The 11,621-nt window shown below is 46.5% G+C and overlaps 1 protein-coding gene across 1 annotated transcript; it reads right to left on the minus strand.

The window, feature by feature from the left end:
- Window positions 1-449: 449 nt before the first annotated feature.
- atf3 (activating transcription factor 3) lies at window positions 450-4,179 on the minus strand. The gene is made up of 4 exons (XM_055022992.1): window positions 4,088-4,179; window positions 2,792-3,050; window positions 2,609-2,716; window positions 450-1,843 (listed from the first exon to the last, which is right to left on the minus strand). Exons 2-4 carry the CDS (start codon window positions 3,047-3,049, stop codon window positions 1,559-1,561), a joined length of 651 nt encoding a protein of 216 aa, XP_054878967.1. The 5' UTR covers window position 3,050; window positions 4,088-4,179; the 3' UTR covers window positions 450-1,558.
- Between the last annotated feature and the right edge of the window lie 7,442 nt (window positions 4,180-11,621).

The following is an 11,621-nucleotide window of genomic DNA, read 5'->3' on the forward strand; positions in this document are numbered from 1 at the left end:
TCTCATTTCTGATCCTTTTCTCATTTTAAGATTATTGAGGCATAAAATATGTCTTCATGTTTCAAAATAAATAAAAATAAATAAATTTAGTCAAAAGGCTTTCAGTGCAGAGAAATGACTGTTTTATTCATTTTACTTTCAAATATATTTTTAGATCTTGTAACTGAAATTTAGACCATAAATCATTTTAAATAAAGCCTTTTATAAAAATTAATTAGCTCAGATATTAATCTGAATGTTTCTCATTTAGAAAAAAATCACTGTTTAAAATTAATGCTTACATTTCTATTTTATAGTTTCTTTTTAAATCAATTAGGAAATATAATAATATGAACATGTTGAAGTCATGAGTTTGTTGCTAAATGCATTTTTATTTTCAGGTTTCATGTTCTGAATAATTTTCCTCTAATATTCAGATCAAACTTTGGGTTAAAAATGACAATGACAAGTTTAATAATCCATGTTTTAATGTAAAAAAGTATCAAAAACAGAATATAACAAAAGGGAAGGCGCAGCGTCGTACCTGAAACTGAACGACGTTAAACTGAGGAGGAATAATCATGAAAACACGAAAAACACTGACGATGTTACAAACATCGTCACACAAACATAACCTGTCCTCATATTCATAACTCCAGATAATTAGTGAAAGTAAGGAAATTATTTCAAGTTCAAATCTATTTTTTTCTGAATAAAACTTTCCTGTAAGAATCAAACCTGATGAAAAGGTCAAAGTGCAGAAAATGAAAGTCAGGCAGCAGATTATTACAAAATAAGGTTTAAAACCTATACTGGATAAATAAATATATTCACAAAATAAACATTTGATCCGTCAGGATGAGAGGCGTCTGTTGTTTACATGCAGCTAAAAACCAGAGAATAAAAAAACACTTGAATTCGAGCAGCTTCATCTTTATGGGTAATAACTTTAGAGGTTTGTGTTGCAAAAAATGTAGCAGATTAAATTTTGTTCATTTAAGGAACAGCAGTGAGTCGTCTGCGTAGTGAAATATTCCTCTGCATGCAAACAGATTTTACTGGACATAACTTTTCCTTTCTCATCAGCAAACATCCTGATTTATGTTTCAGAGGTTTATTCTCAAAACAAAAAGTACAAAGTCTACAGCCAGTGCAGCTCCTGAGCGTCAAATAGCAGCAGTGACATCAGATCAACAGGACAAACAGTGTCGCTTCAACGTCACATCATCTCTGCTCCTCTAATAAATAATCTTTATACATTTACACAACATGTGGGAGACCCGCAGGGGGCGCCGACCCGCAGGGGGCGCCGACCCGCAGGGGGCGCCGACCCGCAGGGGGCGCCGACCCGCAGGGGGCGCCGACCCGCAGGGGGCGCCGACCCGCAGGGGGCGCCGACCGCCCGCCTCCAAATCACTGGTACAAAACTCAGACAATAAAAACTAACGTTAGTTTGGTTTCAGTGCTTCGTGTCGGTTCAAAGCGTCAAACGTCAAAAGAACCATAAAGTGTAACGGTGAAGCCGCCCAACCGGCCGAAAGGTCAGAGTTCACTTCCTGCCGCAGGAAGCCGGCCGCTATCATAGGTGACCCGAACACCGGATGTCGTCCAGCGTCAGCGCGCCGCCGTCCAGCGGCGCCGCGGCGGAGGGAGACGCGGTGAGGCTGTGGAGCTGGAAGGCGCCGTCCTTGATGTGCTGGGTGAAGAGGTCGCGCTCGTCGTCGGGCGTCTGGCCGTTCTGAGCGCGGACGATGCAGGTGGGCCGGTGCAGGTTGAGCATGTAGACCAGCTGCTGCTTCTGCTGCTTCAGCTCCTCGATCTGCTGCTTCAGCTCCGCGTTGACGCTCTCCAGCTTCTCTGACTCCTGCAGCGAGGAGGCAACCGGCAATCAGTTATCGATCAACGAACCCAATCGATCGAACTGGGACCAAAACGATTCATCAATTATGGAACAACTAGTTTATTAACGGTTAACTGGACTAAACCAGCACAGACATCCTGGCAGTTTAATGACGCTGAAACTGAACAAAATCATTTTGATTTACAGATAAAATCATTTGACTGGAAATTTATTCTGCAGATTTTTTGGATTATTTGCTGCAAATGATCAAACTGATGCTGCTGGAGACTTTCAGGTAACAAAATGTTTATCTTCTCACTAAAAGAGAAATTAAATCCATACTAGCCAGTTTGCACTAGTTGATCCGTTGCTGCTGAGCGGCTAACGCTGAGGCTAACGCTGAGCGGCTAATGCTGAGCGGCTAACGCTGAGCGCTAACGCTGAGCGGCTAATGCTGAGCGGTTAACGCGTGTTAACCAATCAATGTGAACAAATCCATTCATTCCATGATACTCGGCCTCAGGAAACCTGTCGGGAAACCTCTTCCTTCCGTGTTCAACACCTCAACCTCTTGGTTCATTTACTGTAGCTTACAGCCCCATCTAGTGGCCCAAAACCAAAATACATGTATTTGGTTCCAATAAAATTGTTTATTTGCATCTTTTCATTCATTCCTCATGCTGTATGAAAATGGCTTAAATCAAAAATCTGCCAAAAGTTCTAAATTTGCATTTGATTAATCGATTAATTGATTAATCGATTAATCGTAAGTTGCAGTTTGGACTTTACCTTCTGCAGAGACTCGGTTTTCTCCTTCTTCTTGTTGCGACATTTCGCAGCAGCGATCTTGTTCCTCTCTCTCCTTCTCTTCCTCCTCTCGTGCTCCTCGGTCGTCAGCTGAAGGACAGAAACGCCGTTAGCCATCAGGACCGCGGCGGCAGCAGAGGCGGCGCCGCGCCGCGTTGAACTCACCTCTCTCTTGAGGCCGGCGCGGCCCGACGGCGGCTCTGAGGCCCGGTCCGACCCGGAGCTGGAGCCGTCCGAGCCGATGTCGGCGCTCAGCCCGTTGGACCGCCGCTTGGCCTGGATGGCCGTCCGCAGCTCGTCCTTCACGATGGGCGAGAAGCCGGTGAAGTCGTCCAGGGTGAGCGAGCCGGGCGGCGAGAGGCAGGGGACGAGGGCGGAGCAGCTGATGTCGGCCAGAGAGAGACCCGAATGCTGCAGCATCATCCTGAGGAACCACAGGAACCGGGTCAGAACAGCACTAAACAAACCCAAACTCAGGCTCCTCCCCCCTGCAAAAACAACCAATCACAGCCAGGAGGCGGGACTTAACGCTCTCAATCACAACCTTGTGTGGCGCTGCCAAATTATAGCATGTTGTGAATGCTAGGCTAGTTAGCATAGCCACTGGTTTGCTGTTACTTCTCCACAACTAGCACATTGCAGCACATACATGTTGATTGACAGCGCTAAGCCCCGCCTCCGGGCTCTGATCAGATGGTTTCAGACAGCAGTAACAGGTTCTGTCTCACATGAACTGGAGCAACAGGCTGAAAACAGTTCAGAAAAGTTACAAACTGCAGCTGGTTTCTGCTGAGTCATCGTGACTCGAGAGCAAAACGTAAACATCAAGCAAGTTACGCAAGAAAATCAGCTGGAAGGACGACAGTCCAGAAACTGTCCAGAGGAGGAAGCGGGAAACCGAGAGACGGAATCACTGACAGGAAGTTTATGACCAACAAGCAGCAGGAACATTTTACCATCTGCAGCATTAAATAATAACTATTTTCCATAGAAATATATTTAGTTCCATACATTTCTTCCTCATTATTTCTTTTAAGTGTTCATATTTTTGTTTTATCCACATAATTTAAATATTTAGCTAAAGTTAGTCTGGTCTGTTTTTGGATTATCTGTGACTTAAATAACAAAAACACCAATAAATAATAACTACAACAATAACAATAATAACATTAACAACAATAACAATAAATAACAATAACAACAGCTGTTTCTTTCAGCTTCATTTCAGCAACAGGTCGATCAGAAACGAAAGTCTGTGAAAAATAGAAACTAATAAACGTATAAATTTATTTATTCCGGATTACAAGCCGCGCAGCTTCAGCTTTCGGTTTGTCTGCGCGCCGGGAAGCGAATCGGACCCGAACCGGGATCCGAACGGGACCGGGAAGCCCGGTTCTCCTCCCGGGACAGAGCCTCCGTCAGCCCGCCTGGCCCACCGGAAGCACTCCCCCCTCTCCTTACCTGTTAAAGTTCCGAGGTTTCTGGTTCTGGTTCTGTTTGAGCTGGACTAAATGATCCCTTGCTCCTTTCCCGCAGCTCCTTGCGCTTCTACCGCTCCGGTTGCATCACCTGCTTATATAAGGCCGACAGGGGGCGGGGCCTGTGACGTCAGGCCTTACAGAGAGCGAGAGAGACGGGGAGGGAGGGGAGCGGGAGGGGGGGGCGGTGACATCATCCTATTTATAGGACAGTGATTGTGTGATGATGCAACGCAGCTGATCGGCCATAAGAGGAGCGGCTTCCCTCCTCCTCCTCCTCTTCCTCCTCCTTCCTCCTCCTTCCTCTTCTCCTCTTCCCTCTTCCTCCTCTCTTCCTCCTGCTTCCTCCTCCTCTACTCCTCTTCCTCCTCCTCTTCCTCCTCCTCTACTCCTCTTCCTCCTCCTCTCCTCCTCTTCCTCCTCCTCTTCCTCTTCCTCCTCCTCTCCTCCTCTTCCTCCTCCTCTTCTTCCTCCTCTTCCTCCTCCTCTACTCCTCTTCCTCCTCCTCTTCCTCCTCCTCTACTCCTCTTCCTCCTCCTCTTCCTCCTTCTCCTTCCCTCTGACATCATCTCTAATGTTAATTTTATACTTTTAATCTAATCTCAGACTTTAACAAGTAAATAAATAAACATGACTAGGATGGATGTTTGTACAGGTCAGCGTCTCCCCGTTGCCATGGTTTGTCATTCCCAGCATTCCCAGCATTCCCAGGAAGGATGAATGTTTCCTGAGTTTCCATCTGATTGGAAGGCAGCGATAAATGATCAATTAATTTATTCTCTGTGTGTTTTAATAAGAAAACCTGCAGATTGTAAATATTTTAGCTCAAAGTAATCAGATTACTCTGATGATTCTCCTGCTGGGACAGGAAGTCCTCCCAAACAGGAAGTCCTCCCAAACAGGAAGTCCTCCCAACAGGAAGTCCTCCCAAACAGGAAGTCCTCCCAAACAGGAAGTCCTCCCAAACAGGAAGTCCTCCCAACAGGAATCTGGATAATCTGAATAATCTGAATAATCTGAATAATCTGCGTTATCTTCTGTTGCGTCTCGTTGCGTTTCAGCGTCTCGGTTTGTCATCCTGAAACTTCCAGTTTCATCAGAAATGCAGCAAAAGTTTCCCCTCGTCTCAGAAAACATCTCCAGCTTCAGGAGTGATCCGTTGCCGGTTCTGGAGGTTCTGGAGGTTCTGGAGGTTCTGGTGCTGCTGGGTTTCCATGGAAACGGCATTGGGTCGTTCCCAGTGGTAAACATGTCATAAAAGCGGGATGTCGCAGCTCTGCTCCGGCGGCCATAAAGGTTAATGATCAGCCGGACAGCGTTCCCTGCTCTGCTGACACGTGTGTATTCCTGCAGGTCAAAGATCAGACAGGCAGGCTGACATGAACATGGCCGCTCACCGTTTCAGTTTCCACTGGACTTTATCTCTAATTAGGCACAAATATTATGTTTCTTAAGACTAAATCCACCTGATCAGCAGCTGGAGTCCAGAATCGGACAGCAGTGGTTCTGGTTCTGACCCAGAGGTCTGTTACATGGTGATGGCAGCATCATGCTGGGGAACATAGATGGTCACCCTCACAAAGATATTATGGGATAGTTAAAATCCCGGAGGTAGAATGGTCTAGTCAAAGACTCAAAGAGCTAACATTCCAGAGCTAACCATTCTAGAGCTAATCGTTTCAGAGCTAACCGTTCTAGAGCTAACCGTTCAAGAGCTAACTGTTCAAGAGCTAACCGTTCTAGAGCAAACCGTTCTAGAGCTAATCGTTTCAGAGCTAATCGTTCTAGAGGTAACCGTTCTAGAGCTAACCGTTCTAGAGCTAACCGTTCTAGAGCAAACCGTTCTAGAGCTAATCGTTTCAGAGCTAATCGTTCTAGAGGTAACCGTTCTAGAGCTAACCGTTCTAGAGCTAACCGTTCAAGAGCTAACTGTTCAAGAGCTAACCGTTCTAGAGCTAACCGTTCTAGAGCTAACCGTTCTAGAGGTAATCGTTTCAGAGCTAATCGTTTCAGAGCTAATCGTTCTAGAGGTAACCGTTCTAGAGCTAACCGTTCTAGAGCTAACCGTTCTAGAGCAAACCGTTCTAGAGCTAATCGTTTCAGAGCAAACCGTTCTAGAGCTAACCGTTCTAGAGGTAATTGTTTCAGAGCTAATCGTTTCAGAGCTAACCGTTCTAGAGCTAACCGTTCTAGAGCTAACCGTTCTAGAGCTAACCGTTCTAGAGCAAACCGTTCTAGAGCTAATCGTTTCAGAGCAAACCGTTCTAGAGCTAACCGTTCTAGAGGTAATTGTTTCAGAGCTAATCGTTTCAGAGCTAACCGTTCTAGAGCTAACCGTTCTAGAGCTAACCGTTCTAGAGCTAACCGTTCTAGAGCTAGCTAAGAGGAAAAAGAATAACAAAATATTTAGCTTCACATTTAATATTAGCAGAAAAATCTGCATGTGAAACATAAAGGATTAATGTGTATTCAATCAGTAATTTATGAGTTGGATTGTGGCACTTGTGGTCTTCCATACCCGGCAGGGAAACGGGTGGAAATGTCTGAACTTTTCTTTAAGCAGAAGATAAAAGGGAAAATGAGATGGAAACAAACATTAGAAGTTAATAAGTGAACAGAGGGAAGAAGGAAACCCAGAGGAATTCAGAGAATGTAGAAGAACAGCTTTCCTCCTAATCTGATGACATTTGACGGTTTGTTGCACCACCCCCACTTCCTGCTGCCCTGAAATAAAGCAGCAGCACTTCTGAAATATCTGGTTCTTTTCCTGACTCAGATCAGCTGCTCTAAGTAAAAGCGGGGTTCAGTTAAAGTCTGGCTTCCTGTCAGTCAACCCGCCACGGTCATCCTTTCTCCCTCGGTCCCGTCCGGCTCGGCCCGCCTTCGGGCCGCACAGGAAACCAGAACCGCTCCATCACTTTCATTATGAGGGACTAGCAGAAAGTTTCTCCTTCTGGGAAACCAGCGGCTCTCTGTGGAAGAGAAAGCGAAAGGTGGAGGATGTTTCACAGGATTTTAAAATAAACTAAAGTTTCCCTGAAAATACGGAAAATATGTCGGTCAGGATTTATTTATTTACATTATAGAAGATTTATAAAACATAAAGTAGAAAAAATGAGACGAAGGAGAAAAGGGAGCAAAAAAAATAAGAGGAGAGATTGAAGTAAAGAGGAGGGAAAGAAAAGAAACAACACTAAATAAAAACAAAGAAACAAAAACAAAACAGACAGAAAACTAAATAAAGAAGAAAAAGACAGAAATACATCAAGATTAAAGAACGTAGAGCGAGAGAAACGATTAGGACACAGAAGGATTGAAGGAAGTAAAGAAATGATCTGGGTTGTTTAGTTATTATTAGTTTATTTATTATTTTGTTCTCTTCCTTTAATCTGATCATTTTGTTTCTGTTCAGTCGTGATTCCAGTTTGTCTTTATTTCTTTTGTTTTGTTATTTCTCAATTTTTATCTTTTTATGTCATAATATTTTTAATGTTTGATTCATTTCTAATCCAGTTTCCCTCGTGTCACTTCCTCTCTCTCCTCACAGCTGCATACTGTTAACCAACCAGCCGCTAGCTAACCATCCAGTTAGCCAACCATTCACTTAGCCAGCCAGCCGCTAGCTAACCATCCAGTTAGCCAACCATTCACTTAGCCAGCCAGCCGCTAGCTAACCATCCAGTTAGCCAACCATTCACAGCCAGCCAGCCGCTAGCTAACCATCCAGTTAGCCAACCATTCACAGCCAGCCAGCCGCTAGCTAACCATCCAGTTAGCCAACCATTCACTTAGCCTACCAGCCACTAGCTAACCATCCAGTTAGCCAACCATCCAGTTAGCCAACCAGCCACTAGCTAACCATCCAGTTAGCCAACCATCCAGTTAGCCAACCAGCCACTAGCTAACCATCCAGTTAGCCAACCATCCAGTTAGCCAACCAGCCACTAGCTAACCATCCAGTTAGGCAACCATCCAGTTAGCCAACCATTCAGTTAGCTAACCAACCCATTAGTCAACCAACCAATTAGCATATAGGCCTGTTAGCTAACCACCCTGCTAGCCAATTAGCTCTTACCTAATCAACCTGTTAGCCTGAACGCTATCTGGTTCCCGCTGGATCAGAACCAGTCTACTGGGTATCTGGCTCCATGTTCCTTCCATCAGAATAATCCAGAATTTCTACCAACTCTAATCAGTCCCGCAGCATGATGCTACCTCCACCAGTTGTTGTTAATGTTTCACTTTCTTTCTGGCTTTTATTGTTGGTTTTATTTCATTGCTTTAACTTTATCAACTGCTGTTGTTGTTCATTGATAAATGTGACCTTTGACCCAGGGGTCAGATGAGCTGGGTAAAGATAGTTTGTAGCGGAGGCTTTCCTCCAGGCTGAATCCAGGTCGGATCCCGCCTCCACCCCGGTCCGGCCGGGAATCGGTCCGGCCGGGAATCGGTCCGGCGGGGAATTGGACCGGCCGGGAATCGGACCGGCCGGGAATCGGTCCGGCCGGGAATCGGTCCGGCCGCGTCCGCTGATGAGAGGAAAGCTGATGATGATGAGGGCGAGCCTTCCCGGTAACCCGGCAACGGGACGAACGGCTCCGCTTCCCGGAAAGGATGAAGGCGACGTCATCGGCTGCTGCAGGGAACGAGGCTGAGGAAGAGGAGGGGCGATGAAGATGGAATATTAAACAGCAGGAATAAAATGTCAGTTTATCCAATAAAAGATCAAATTTGACTAAAATCATTTCTGAGGAAACTATTATTTCCTCTAGATGAAACTTCTTATGTCTAAAATTCATGAGAGGAAATATTTATAAAATAAGCAAATTAAAGATGTGATTGTCATCAAACAAACATTTACAACCTTTGAAATAACAAATAAATAAATATAAACAGGTTTTTACCATAAATCTTTCTAAATAAAGGTGAAAACAAAGCTGTCAAAATATGGGAATATCATCAGTGGCAAAATTTGTTTTGATTTATTCATTTATTTATTATTTATAATCTGCTTAATAATAGGATGATTTGAATTAAAATTGTATTTTATTCACACTTTCTGTAAAAATTAGTTTCTTTTTTTAGAAATCCTTTGTTTCATTTTTTTGTACATTAATACAATCAGAAAATTCAAATAATAATAATATTTTTTATTTTTAAAAAATATTATTTTTTAAAAATAAAATTTTATTTTTTAAAAATAATATCCTCCTCCTCTTCCTCCTCCTCCTCCTCCTCCTCCTCCTCTTCCTCCTCCTCCTCCTCCTCCTCCTCCTCCTCCTCCTCTTCCTCCTCCTCCTCCTCCTCCTCCTCCTCCTCCTCTTCCTCCTCCTCCTCTTCCTCCTCCTCTTCCTCCTCTTCCTCCTCCTCCTCCTCTTCCTCCTCCTCTTCCTCCTCCTCCTCTTCCTCCTCCTCCTCTTCCTCCTCCTCCTCTTCCTCCTCCTCCTCCTCCTCTTCCTCCTCCTCTTCCTCCTCTTCCTCCTCCTCCTCCTCTTCCTCCTCCTCTTCCTCCTCCTCCTCTTCCTCCTCCTCCTCTTCCTCCTCCTCCTCCTCCTCCTCTTCCTCCTCCTCTTCCTCCTCCTCTTCCTCCTCCTCCTCTTCCTCCTCCTCCTCCTCCTCCTCTTCCTCCTCCTCCTCCTCCTCCTCCTCTTCCTCCTCCTCCTCCTCCTCCTCCTCCTCCTCCTCTTCCTCCTCCTCTTCCTCCTCCTCCTCCTCCTCTTCTCCTCCTCCCCCTCCTCCTCTTCTTCCTCCCGTTGTTGTTTTTCTCCTTCATCCCGGGAATCCGGGAAACCCCATCTTCTTCCTCCTCATGTTGCTTCCGGAAGCCGGCTGGGATTTCACTTGCAGTTTCAGTCGAAGTGATTCGGATTCCGGTAAAAATCTGTTTGTGCCGCTGAACAGCAGCGACTGGAAGATCAATATCAGCTTCCAGAAACTGATCAGATCAGATTCTGCTGAGTCAGCGCCGGTTATTCAGTCTGCAAAGACAAGAAATATTATAGTTAAAGTTCTGGTTCTGGTTCTGGTCCTGGTCCTGGTTCTGGTTCTGGTTCTGGTCCTGGTTCTGGTTCTGGTCCTGGTCCTGGTCCTGGTTCTGGTTCTGGTCCTGGTTCTGGTCCTGGTCCTGGTCTGGTTCTGGTCCTGGTCCTGGTCCGGTCTGGTTGGTTCTGGTTCTGGTCCTGGTCCTGGTCCTGGTCCTGGTCCTGGTCCTGGTTCTGGTCCTGGTCCTGGTCCTGGTTCTGGTCCTGGTCCTGGTTCTGGTTCTGGTCCTGGTCCTGGTCCTGGTTCTGGTTCTGGTCCTGGTCCTGGTCCTGGTCCTGGTCCTGGTCCTGGTTCTGGTCCTGGTCCTGGTCCTGGTTCTGGTCCTGGTCCTGGTTCTGGTCCTGGTCTGGTCGGTTCTGGTCCTGGTTCTGGGTCATGGTCCTGGTCCTGGTCCTGGTCCTGGTTCTGGTTCTGGTCGGTGTCATGAGATATTTCCCGTTTCCATCATTGCTGTGATTTTATTGACCAAATAAATTCTCTAAATAGAAACAAGATATTTATAAAATCTTGTTTTATAAAAGATTTTATTTCTAAATGATATGAGGCTTTGGCGTAGATTCAAGCTGGGAGACAGAACACAGCTGATCCCTCTCGACGCGCCGCAGCCAACCAGGATCGGCGCCTCGCGCCGCACCACCCAATCATCGTTAAGCCGTCCCTTTAAGGAGCCGCCGGGCGTCTGCCTGCTGGTCAGCCCCACGAACATCCTCCAGGCCCACTCTTCGTTCCTCCTCCAAGGCTCGGCTCCATCACCAGGATTCGGACCGGGGGCAAAGACTCGCCGGACTCATCATCGACCCTCATCGACCTCATCGACCCTCATCGACCCTCATCGACCCTCATCGACCCTCAGCGACCCTCATTGACCCTCAGCGACCCTCAGCGACCCTCATTGACCCTCAGCGACCCTCATTGACCCTCAGCGACCCTCATTGACCCTCAGCGACCCTCATTGACCCTCATTGACCCTCATTGACCCTCATTGACCCTCAGCGACCCTCATTGACCCTCATTGACCCTCATTGACCCTCATTGACCCTCATTGACCCTCAGCGACCCTCAGCGACCCTCATTGACCCTCAGCGACCCTCATTGACCCTCAGCGACCCTCATTGACCCTCATTGACCCTCAGCGACCCTCATTGACCCTCATTGACCCTCAGCGACCCTCATTGACCCTCATTGACCCTCATCGACCCTCATCGACCCTCATTGACCCTCATTGACCCTCATCGACCCTCATTGACCCTCATCGACCCTCATTGACCCTCAGCGACCCTCATCGACCCTCAGCGACCCTCATTGACCCTCATTGACCCTCATTGACCCTCATCGACCCTCAGCGACCCTCATCGACCCTCATTGACCCTCATTGACCCTCATCGACCCTCATCGACCCTCATCGACCCTCATTGACCCTCATTGACCCTCATTGACCCTCAGCGACCCCTTGACCCTCATTGACCCTCATTGAC

The sequence above is a fragment of the Poeciliopsis prolifica genome, unplaced genomic scaffold (assembly GCF_027474105.1).
Source record: "Poeciliopsis prolifica strain line A6 unplaced genomic scaffold, Auburn_PproV2 SCAFFOLD094, whole genome shotgun sequence".
NCBI classification, from domain to species: domain Eukaryota; kingdom Metazoa; phylum Chordata; class Actinopteri; order Cyprinodontiformes; family Poeciliidae; genus Poeciliopsis; species Poeciliopsis prolifica.

What these genes read in the sequence shown, in the direction of transcription:
- atf3 (XM_055022992.1), bottom strand. Translation starts at nt 3,049, where the DNA reads ATGATGCTGCAGCATTCGGGTCTCTCTCTGGCCGACATCAGCTGCTCC. An exon ending in GCGCCGGCCTCAAGAGAGAG is followed by an intron (nt 2,717 to 2,791) that starts GTGAGTTCAACG and finishes TCTGTCCTTCAG; the next exon opens with CTGACGACCGAGGAGCACGA. An exon ending in AAACCGAGTCTCTGCAGAAG is followed by an intron (nt 1,844 to 2,608) that starts GTAAAGTCCAAA and finishes TCCTCGCTGCAG; the next exon opens with GAGTCAGAGAAGCTGGAGAG.